The 11,250-nt window shown below is 34.1% G+C and overlaps 1 protein-coding gene across 1 annotated transcript; it reads right to left on the bottom strand.

Annotated features, from left to right (window-relative positions):
* Window positions 1-749: 749 nt before the first annotated feature.
* Window positions 750-10,039, bottom strand: LOC5574951 (astacin). The gene is made up of 4 exons (XM_001655372.2): window positions 9,913-10,039; window positions 9,746-9,830; window positions 9,472-9,636; window positions 750-1,392 (listed from the first exon to the last, which is right to left on the bottom strand). Exons 1-4 carry the CDS (start codon window positions 9,913-9,915, stop codon window positions 872-874), a joined length of 774 nt encoding a protein of 257 aa, XP_001655422.1. The 5' UTR covers window positions 9,916-10,039; the 3' UTR covers window positions 750-871.
* Window positions 10,040-11,250: the final 1,211 nt, after the last annotated feature.

The raw sequence follows: 11,250 nt of genomic DNA, 5'->3' as shown, positions 1-11,250 counted from the left end.
TGAAAGGAAGTCGGTAGTCAGGAGGAGCTGAGTAAAGTGCAATTGATCTGGAGGAGCTTGTTGCCAGAAGGAGCAAGGTGGCAAATTGTGCGGAGGAGGTTGTGTGGTGAGGAGGAGTGTGGCAGTGTAGATGCATCACACACTCAGTAGAGGTGTTGTCTAGGGGTAGAATTGAAAAGGTAGCGCTATGAGCGAATGAGATGAATGAGACTTGAATGAAAGAGAGCTACTTGCTTGTTGCGATTTTAGTCAGCAGCCTACGGTGTGTTCAGCTCTGTTTGTTTGAAGGTTTTAACAGGTTATGTGCCCTAGAACGCCCTGTAGTAGATACTGAGGCCGATTCGTTGATGGACCACTAGGAAGCAGAACATGGACAATTAGGCAGAACCTCAACGAGTAGGAGAAGTCTGGATGTTGTGGTGGAGTCCTGACGAAGAAAAAGGAGGCCAAAATGCAGATCATGTTGGCGAGTTGATTGGTTTGAAGACGAGATCGGCGGTGCTGGAAGGAATCCGGTAGTCAGGAGGAGCTGAGCAAAGTGCAGTTGACCAGGAAGGGCTCGAGGCTAGGAGGAGTTTTCAACGGGTTGTGGGCCCATGGACGCCTTGAAGATATGTTGAGACTGGTTCGATGAGGAACCATGAGGAAGCAGTATCTGGGCGAGGAGGCAGAACCTCAACGAGGTTTGCAGATTTTCCTCTTGTGAAACATACCTGATGCTGTCCGAAACAAGAACTCACAATTCCAAATGAAACGAACTCCTTGTCCCATCACCCGACTTAGAGTATTGAAATTTTTTATTGAAACAGCTCACAGTTGTCTTAACTCTACCCTAGTTCTAGTTGCGAAGATATATCGCACGGCTCACCACTTAGGCGCAATTCGGGTACAAATGATTCAAACGCTTGATGTCCTTGTAGCTCAGCCCGACCCGCTGGCCAATTGTGACCCCAGATTCGATCGGAATGATCGTATCATCACCGTTTACTGTAAACGCATTGGCCCGATAATGCATCACGCTGTAGTAGTCGTACGGAATGCCAAAATCGTTGATAACCGTCGAATCGTACCGGTTGAAGTTGGAGCTTTTTCCGCCGATAATGGCTCCCCAGTTGATCTTCACGAAGAAGTCCCTATCCGAGGCGCTCTGCATGTGTACGAATCCCAACGAATGCAGGAACTCATGCATGATGGTACCCTTGGACATGCACCCATTCGGCTGAAGGTTCAACTGCTGCGCTCCGCCGATGTGGCCCAGATACGACCAGCAGCCTGTGTACTCGCCCGTCACTCTGACGTAGTCCGTTTGGGTGGTCCGAGGAACGAACTTGACGCAGCTGACGGCCATAATCTCTTCCAGAGCTGTCTGGATGGCGGTTTGTTGGCTGGTTGCTGAAATCGAACGGTAAATAGAAAGCCAACTTCAGAGAACTTTACTAAGTGACCTATCTAACAATGAAAGATTCTCTCCCGCAGTACTGAAGCTTCAGGTAAGTTTTTAACTAGAGTCGAAAAACTGTGCTCTTGGCTATTGATTACATAGAAAAACGTAACGGAAAAGGTAAATGTGGCCATGTGGCTTAGTTATCGAAAATAGTAAACAAAGTTAGTCTGTCAATGTTTGATGGGCCACTTCGAGAAGCGTAAATTATTATTTCAATTAAATCTCAGGTTTAGTGTCATGACGGCGTAACTGCAGTGATCGCTTTCTCTTCATCGATATTCTCTTTGGATTACTACGCGTAATTCAGTCGCAATTTCGTGTTTTAAAATGCGGTAAGAACCCGATCAGAAATAAATACCATAATACGGAGCAGAGCGTAAATGATAAACGAGTAGCTGTGATTGATTGATCAAAGTAATGATTTATGATTATGAATTATGAATGAAATGAAATGATCAACTTTAGATGATAAATGTTTATGATTAAAGATTAATACTTATCATATTGAGTGTTTATGATTAATTATTACGTGCCAGTTGTCGAATTTGATCAAAACTTCCAATTATGAGCAGTGTTGATAGACTCACACTCAAATCTCAATCAATACGCTCTCCCGCGTCTCCTCTGCTTCGCAAATCTCACGCTTGAGATTTTGAGGCAAAATCACTCAATCAACTCAAACCGTAAAAAATATTCAGTCTCACCCGTTAAAAACTCGTGAAACTCGAATGTTGTTGTTTACGTTAGAAAGGGTTACTATAATTTTATCAGACCAAAAAGAAATGATTGCAGTGTGTGAGTAAACTGTGGAAATACGAGACAATGAGTCAAACAGGTGAGCCAACTCATCTATGATTTTTTTACTGCTGTGTTGCATGAAAAATCTCAAACGTGAGTTATGAGGAATAGAGTTTTTCACAACACTGATTTCAAAATAATGTTTCTCAGTCGTGTTTTGACGAAATTCCAGTTTCAAGAACATGAAAATGTTGTTAAAAGTTACTTGTGAGATCTGTGTGAAATAAATTGAAGAAGTGCTATTTTAAACAACATTTTAAATTAATTTCCGTTTATAGATTTTCATAGAATCAAGATTTCAATAAAATCAAAGCAGTGATCATTTTACCACGAAAACCTGATACAGTAGGCTGTGTCGATTTTTGCAAAAAAAAAATAAAAATAGGAATTGGTAATGTGCCTAGTAAATTATGGTAGGCAAAAATCCAAAAAAAATCATTGCAATTTAAGAAAATTCTAAAAAATTGATTAGCTTGTGCGCAATCGACTTGAAGTTTAGTTTGGGAGTTTCAGTTTTACAGTATGAAAAACGTTACATTTACACAAAATCATCAAAAACCACTATTTTGAAGCAACGCCTAAAATCCGGTCGCACCTTAAGAAATTCGGACACACATTAACAATCGGATCAATAGTAGGTAAGGAAGTTATTTAACTATGAAGTCCGACAAATCTTTGCCCCATGATTTAATGCTTGTTGAATCGGCAACATGGTGCGAGCACCCTCCAAGCATAAAGGGTTGGAGGTCGGCGTTTTGTTTTTCACAGACAGAGTGGAAAGGAGGCCATTGGTGGCGAATAGAGTTGATATTTTTAATAAATATTCGGGGAACTGACATTCAAGAATCTGGTGCTTGGGGAAACGACATTCGGGAAACCGTCATTGAGAGAAAAGTAGCCCAACCCATTGCAGTAACTGCAGTGATCGATTTCTCTTTTCGCTGATAACCTGAGCAGATCAATGTTATCGATTTCTGCTTCTTTGTCAGTTGGAAACAAAAATATTTCTAAAATATATAGCTCCAAAGAACATCCTATGTATAAAAGAAGGTGAAATTTATTTAAATTGTTAATCAACAGTTTTTATACCTATAATTATGGTTACATCATATTTAGAAAAAAAAAAGTTCGTTTAAAAGAAAAAAAATATTTACCAATAGCGGAACTCAAGAGAAGAATTAATATTTGAAAGAAGGGTAATCTCTGGATAAATAATAAAATACCATTGGCAATAACTTTCCTTATATGCTTAAGTTTATTCAAGATCATATGATTGTTGAACAAAGTGACATTTTGTATCAATTGACTCCACAACAAGCCTGATGTCATCGAAATTGAATCGAAATTGAAAACGTAAAAACGTAAATTCTTGGTTGTCGGCTACCTCAGTCTTAATCTTCGAACGTTTTAATTTATTTTTCCCGACGTATCGGCCATTTGTTGTGGCCTTTTTCAAGGGAAAAATGGTCAACAATTTTTATTTTTTATCTAAATATCAGTTATCTAAAATCGTTCTAAACACGTTTTGGGCAATGATTTATTTTTATTCGTAAATCTATGAATTTTGGTTTTTGATTTTTATAATTTTTATTTTTGAACATCCTCATCCTTTTTCATTTTTTCTTGAAGCTTCTTCTAGTAACTGATTTTTTACAATAATAAAAATTCAAGTTTTTCGGTACTTTATAAAATAATAAATTTAAAATATTTTTTCGAGAATATTTTTTTTCCGTGTAATTAACGGAAAAACAGGTTTTAAATTATTTTAATACCATCAAGCTCTTCCATTATTATATGTTAATAATAGAAAAATATAAAAGGTACGATTTTTTATATTACACGTTAAATAAACCCCAGGCATTTGTAGGTTATATATGAATACAATTTTTCAAACAATTTTCAAAAATACAAAATAGTTACAAAAGTCATAAAAAACTTTTCTTATATGCGTATTATGAGTCGAGGTTTAAACCAAAAATAAAATCATTTTGATTTCCGAGCTACGGAAAAATACACAAAATTCCAAAGTGTATCCCGTCTAAAGGCGGGGTTGGGTATTAGAGGGTTAAAACGTTCGCAGATTAAGACTGAGATAGCCTACAACCAAGAATTTACGTTTTCAACTTCCAGTCGCCTTGAAAATTTAATTTACAAACCTCCTAATAAAAGGAAACGAATTATCAAACCAGTTATAAATAATGATTGTTTTTCAAATCCTCAACCATCAAAATCATTTGATATTCATTTTCCCCCTCTTACTTCTCCTACTTCTTCTCGTGTTATTCCTGGTTTTCAAAAAAAATACAACACAAGTAAACACAAATGAAAATAAGGACAATTCAAATTAAAATTTTCAAAAAACTGAAAGTTCAGATGCAGAGAATTCTATTTTGAATATTTTGGAAGAATTGATTGTTTTTTTGGGAATAAACGATTTTTGGAAAAAAATAATTAAGAAAATTTTACCATTTTTGGCCTTTATTTTTGAAAAGTTGAATTCAATTGAACCCCTCATTTGTTCTTTGTATTCTTCGTAATGGCTTCATCAAAAATTAATAATTTAAATATTTTACAGTGGAACTGTCGAAGTATTATTCCAAAAATTGACAGATTCAAAGCATTAGTCATAAATTATGATTTGTATATATTTTGTTTAAATGAGACCTGGTTAGTAGAAGCTAAATCATTTCGAATTCCATTTTTCAATATTATACGTAAAGATCGCAACACTTCAAGTGGTGGTGTGTTAATTGGAATTCGTGAAAATATTGAATTCAAATATTTAAATTTTTCAATTGATTCAGAAATTGAATATGTTGCAGTTTCTGTTTAACGTGGTTTAACATAAAGGTTTGGAATTTTAATTAATTGCATTTATATTCCTCCCCAAGAAAAATTCTTTTTGTTAGAGTTGAAATCTATTTTTAATAATATTCCTTCACCTTTTTATATACTAGGAGAATTAAAAGCTCATAATTTGGCATGGGGAAGCCATAAAATTGATGGTAGGGGTTCATTAATTATGGACTTTATTGATGAATTAAATTTCAATATTCTTAATGATGGTTCTTTTACCAGGATTGTTGTGCCTCCTGGTCATCATTCTTGTATTGATTTATCTCTTTGTTCGAATAGTTTATCCATGATTTCATCTTGGAAAACTATTGAAGACGCAAACGGAAGTGATCATGTGCCTATATTGATTAACATTCATAAACTTAATAGTATACAATATAATCAAGAACCTTTTGTTCCTGATTTAACAATAAACGTGGATTGGGCTAAATTTTCTGATTTAGTTTCCTTTGTTTTGCTTAGTTTTGACAATTCACTTTCTACCATTGAAAATTATAAATATTTTTCAAAATTATTAATTTATTGTTTAAAAAAATCTCAAACTAAAAAAATGATGCATTCGTCATCTAAGAAAAAAAATCCAGCATTTTGGTGGGATAATGATTGTACAATTGCTTTGAAAAATAAATCAAACGCTTTCAAATTATTTAGACGTATTGGTTCTAGAGATCACTATATGTTATATTGAAAATCTTGATCCTGATACATCACTATCAACATTATGGACTGTTGCTCGAAATATGAGAAATTATAATTTTTCTAGTTCACCAGTTTTGGAATATTTGGAAGATTGGATTGACCAGTTTGCTTCTAAAATTTGTCCTGCTTTTACACCTATAGATATAAAACTTAAAAAAAATTCAACATATAATTTTTTTCCTAATCTTTGTACTGAATTTTCTATTAAAGAAATGAATTTGGCATTATCAGTTGCGAAAAATACTACTCCTGGTATTGATAATATTAAATTTATAGTTTTAAAAAATTTACCTATTGATGGGAAGTTAAATTTACTTTCATTATATAATACATTTTTGTTTCAAAATATTTTTTCTGAGGAATGGCGGTTCATAAAAGTTGTAAGTATTTTAAAACCTGGGAAAAATCCTTCACTTGTTGAAAGTAGAAGAACAATTAGTTTATTATCATGCCTTCATAAATTAATGGAAAGGATGATTTTAAACCGTCTTGAATTATGGGCAGAAAATAATAATATATTTTCTTCATGGCAATTTGGGTTTAGAAAAGGTCGAGGCACACGTGATTGAGTAGCTCTTCTATCATCATATATTGAATTATCATTGAACAATAAACAAGATGTAGTTTCTGGTGCATACAATTCTGTACTGATAGATTTACTTTACAATAAAATTATTGATTGTAAACTTCCTTTAATAATTGCAAACTTTTTGTGTAATTTATTTTCATTTAAAATAATGCATTTTTTTCCACAACGGAGAATCAAAAATGATCCGTTATAGTTATTTTGGTATTCCTCAGGGTTCTTGTTTAAGCCCATTTTTATATAATTTATTTACTAGAGATATTATTTCTATTATTCCTAATGGGTGTATCTTCATTCAATTTGCTGATGATAAGGTTATTTCGGGGCCTTCCTTAGCCTTGTGGTTAGAGTCCGCGGCTACAAAGCAAAGCCATGCTGAAGGTGTCTGGGTTCGATTCCCAGTCGGTCCAGGATCTTTTCGTAATAGAAATTTTCTTGACTTCCCTGGGCATAGACTATCATCGTACCTGCCACACGATATACGAATGCGAAAATGGTAACTTTGGCAAAGAAAGCTCTCAGTTAATAACTGTGGAAGTGCTCATAAGAACAATAAGCTGAGTAGCCGGCTCTGTCTCAGTGGGGACGTTAATGCCAAGAAGAAGAAGAAGATTATTTCTATCAGTGGTAAGAGTAGAGAAGTTATTCGTCATTTTATGCAATGTTGTTTGGACAACCTTGGTACATGGGCGCATAATAATGGTTTTAGTTTTTCAGTACAAAAAACAAAATTTTTTATATTTTCTTGTAAACATTCTCCAATTGATATTGTTTTATATTTAAATTATCATCAGATAGAGCAGGTTTTTGAATATTAATATCTTGGAATATGGTTTGATTTTAAACTAAAATGGAACAAACATATTCAATACATTCAAACAATTTGTTCTAAGAGAATAAATTTTCTTCGAACAATCACTGGAACTTGGTGGGGAGCTCATCCCAGTGATTTGATTACCCTTTATAAAACAACTATTCGTTCTGTAATGGAATATGGCTGTTTTACTTTTGGTAGTGCCATTCAAACTCATTTTTCTAAACTAGAAAAAAATCCAATTTCGTTGTTTAAGAATTTGTTTGAAATTTATGAATTCTACTCATACTAAATCTATTGAAGTTTTAGCTGGTATCATTCCTCTTAAATACCGTTTTCATGAACTAAATTGTAATTTTTTACTACAATGTTTCTCCAATAATCATCTAATAATTAATATATTAAAACCTTTGTTTGAAAATAATCCCACCAGTAGATTATTGAGTTCATTCATTTATTGCTCTGCTGAAAATGTCATGTTAGATTCATCTCCTGGTTTCTATGAATATAACATGAATGTTCATTCTTTTCGTCCTTATGTTGATTTTACATTGCACGAAGAATTGAAACATATTCATTTTAGTGCTCGCTCATGTTTTGCAAAATTATTATTTCAACTTAAATTTATTGGGGTGGAACCTGAACAAATTTATTTCACAGATGGATCTTTGATCAATAATATAGCAGGTTTTGGAGTTTTCAATGTTCATATTGCATTTTTTTTTAATTAACAGCTCTTCATTTTGCTTGTTGTTTAATCAGAAATTGTGCTCCAAATATATATATGTTGTGATCTGATAGTTTTAGTAGTCTTCATGCTCTGAACAAAATAAATTTCAATTTCAAAACAAGTAAAATTATTTTATCTATTAAAGAAATATTGAATAATTTGTTTTCTAGAGGATTTGTCATTAAATTTGTTTGGGTTCCTGCTCATTCTAATATTTATGGTAATGAACAAGCTGACTCTTTGGCAAAATTAGGTGTTTCTCGTGGAATTATTTATAATCGGGCTATTTTTCCATCAGAATACTTTACTAAATTGAAACAAAATTCATAAATAATTGGCAAATCGCTTGGAATACAAGTGATAAAGGACGTTATTGTTATTCCATTTTTTTTAAGGTGAAGCATTTCCCTTGGTTTCATCAATTATCGGTCAGCCGTAATTTTATTTGTTTTTATACCAGACTTATGTCTAATCACTATATATGTAACAGTCATTTATACCGCATACATATCAAGGACTCTAATCTTTGTGAATGTGGTGAATCATATGAAGATATAGATCATATTGTCTTCAATTGTACTCGTTTTGATTTGCCAAGAAGAAATATTTTTGAAAAAAAATCAAGATTGGGACTTAATGTACCAACATCTATTCGAGATATTTTGGCGCTTAAAAATTTAAATATTTTGAACATTTTATATGGGTATTTTAATGAGATTTCTTATGATAGTTGATACTGCTCGATTTTTTATATTTATTTTCAGATAACCAATCCTTTGTACCACTCGGAGTTTAAGTTGTTTTAACTCAAGTTACTTGGATATACGAGGACCCTAATGATGACTCCAACGACTCCGATATGGATCATTTCCGGATGAGCCTTTATTATTTAAGAGTTATTTTTGTAATGTTGTTTGAAAAGATAAAAAGGTTTAGTGCCTTTTTGAGAAAGATTTCCAAAAAGAAATCACTCAAAGGGGTTTTTCCCTCTTTCAAAATTCAATAGAAACGTAAAAACGAATGTCATTTTAAGGAATTCTTGGTTTCAGACTCATTATGCCAAACTACTATTATGCCAAACGACCATTATGCCAAACGACTTTATGCCAAACGACTTTATGCCAAACGGCTTTATGCCAAACGACTTTATGCCAAATTACCTACCACCTGTTTTTAATAGTTATTTTTAGGTAGCACTGAGCGTTGCATGTAGCCCCACATTAAAGGTGGCATGAAACTGTATATTATTAATGTCTCCAAATCCCAGGAAACCAATTTATAATAAAATTTATTTTTTCATCCACATAACTTTGAAGTTGAAAAGTATGTTTTTTTTTTGTTGAAAAGTGGTGCAAATTACTCCGTTTGACGGTAGCTTTTCTAGATCCAAATGAATACCTTTGGGAGATGTAGCTTGAGATTTCTGTTGTTTGGCCACTAAACTGCAGATATGCCGCGTGAAATTATACCTCGTGCTAGATAGATCAGATTGCCCTAGATTCTTGGAATGGAAAGCAATGCACTATAGAATCTGCAATACTTACTGAAGTGTCCGGCTTCAATGGCATAGAAAACGACATAGTTCGGCCACCGATAGGAGGGTCCAATAAGAGCAGTACGTCCCGTCGCAATGATTTCCTCCTGAGTGCTGTCCAGGACTATGTCGCCCTCGAAATGACCGCCAATTTCCTCGGCCTCACTGGCTACATCTGTGAACGATATGGATCGGTACCGAATATTGTGCAACTGACAGGGCCGGATCTAGCTCGGGGCCACACCCCCTCAAAATCCGACCCAGATCTAAGAATAATGGTTTACCTGGCTCCTCAATTTCTATCGGAATTCCATGGGTTATTCTGGCTAAAAGTGGAACAATCCACAGTAGGTAGGCGTACTTTTTACCCTAAATAGGTTTGTTATAGTGAAAAATGTTTTTTGAAATAATCTCCCAGAAATTTTCTCACCGACTCATTTTTTAATCTTACCATCGCGTAACCCCGTGTACTCAAGTCAAGGACCCTCGCAAGCTAGCCTCCGTGAAGATACTGAAATAACAGCCGCATATTGGCCAAATTAGGCTAACGAAGATTTAAAATCCAAGCGTTTTGTTTGAACATGACTCGGTCTATTATTTCGTCTGGTGTAAACAAATCGAGCTAGATAAGATAAGCAAATTTTGGCGAATCTGTCAGCATCCCGTGCCGGGTACAGCTGGCAATGAATGAAAATGGTGCGTTTGTGGAATGTCTGCCTTTTTGATGAGTATAATAAATATTGTTACATTTGAACCGTCGCGGAGGTCGTCACATTATGGGTGTCTTTCTATTGTTATGAGACAGAAATCAGCGTAACTGATAAATTGTCAAAAACATTGTTACGTTTTAAAGCATCTGCTTTCTAATGCTATTTTTATTTTACTAAAATTTCTCCAAAATTTTATAACGTCCAGAAAAGTCAACCTTATGCTCTTTCTATAATATTATATCGAATGTTTCCTGACGCTTTTACGTATTCAAATTCCCAGAACATATTTTCTAATGAAGAGAATCAAAAGTAGACTTGAGTATTGTGTATCTTTCAATTTAAATTTTCTATTGACAGATATGTTAACTTGCATCCTTCTTCGGTGCCAGTCACTCACGTCAATGCTTTGCTGAATAATATTTAAGTTTTTAGAGATATTTTCAGAAATATGATATCAAATTCCTCCAGTGATATGTTCAGTCATCATAAACGCCTCTCAGAAGTTTCATTAGGAATTGATTCAGAGATTCATTCAGAAAATTTAATAAGTGCCCCGCAAAAGTTTCTTCTGTCGTTACTCCAGGAATTTTTCCTTGTGTTCGTTTAAAATGTATCCTCATCTAATTTATCGAAAGGTTTCTTCCGGGTATTGTTTTTATGCATTCATTCAAGAAATCTGAAATTTTAACAGGATTTTCTCAGAAAATAATTTGGAAATAGGACAAATTTGAATTAACCTCGTCAAACTCTAGGAATTTATTCTGAATTTGCTTCTGGAATGGAAATGGTCTTTGAATTAGAACACAAATTCCCCCAACATTTTCCATGAAAAATCTATCACACGGGTAGAAATCAGAATCCAAAAACAAGATTATGACTCATGATATCATGATTCCAGCGTGTTTTCGTCTTATGAAAATACACCATGATTTGGACTCATGATATCATGAGTCAGATTGCCGTAACGCAACACACGGGTTAGGTTTTTGTAGCTGATTGCTCGGAATCATGATTCAAATGCCAAAAATGCTGAGCCGCGCATCCGTTTATGATCGACAAAATAAAAAAAAGGTAAAAAT

This window comes from Aedes aegypti, chromosome 3, assembly GCF_002204515.2.
Source record: "Aedes aegypti strain LVP_AGWG chromosome 3, AaegL5.0 Primary Assembly, whole genome shotgun sequence".
Classification (NCBI taxonomy): Eukaryota; Metazoa; Arthropoda; class Insecta; order Diptera; family Culicidae; genus Aedes; species Aedes aegypti.
This window is presented reverse-complemented; position numbering and strand designations above follow the sequence as displayed.

What these genes read in the sequence shown, in the direction of transcription:
- LOC5574951 (XM_001655372.2), bottom strand. An exon ending in GATAGAAATTGAGGAGCCAG is followed by an intron (nt 9,637 to 9,745) that starts GTAAACCATTAT and finishes TATCGTTCACAG; the next exon opens with ATGTAGCCAGTGAGGCCGAG. An exon ending in CATTGAAGCCGGACACTTCA is followed by an intron (nt 1,393 to 9,471) that starts GTAAGTATTGCA and finishes GTTCGATTTCAG; the next exon opens with CAACCAGCCAACAAACCGCC.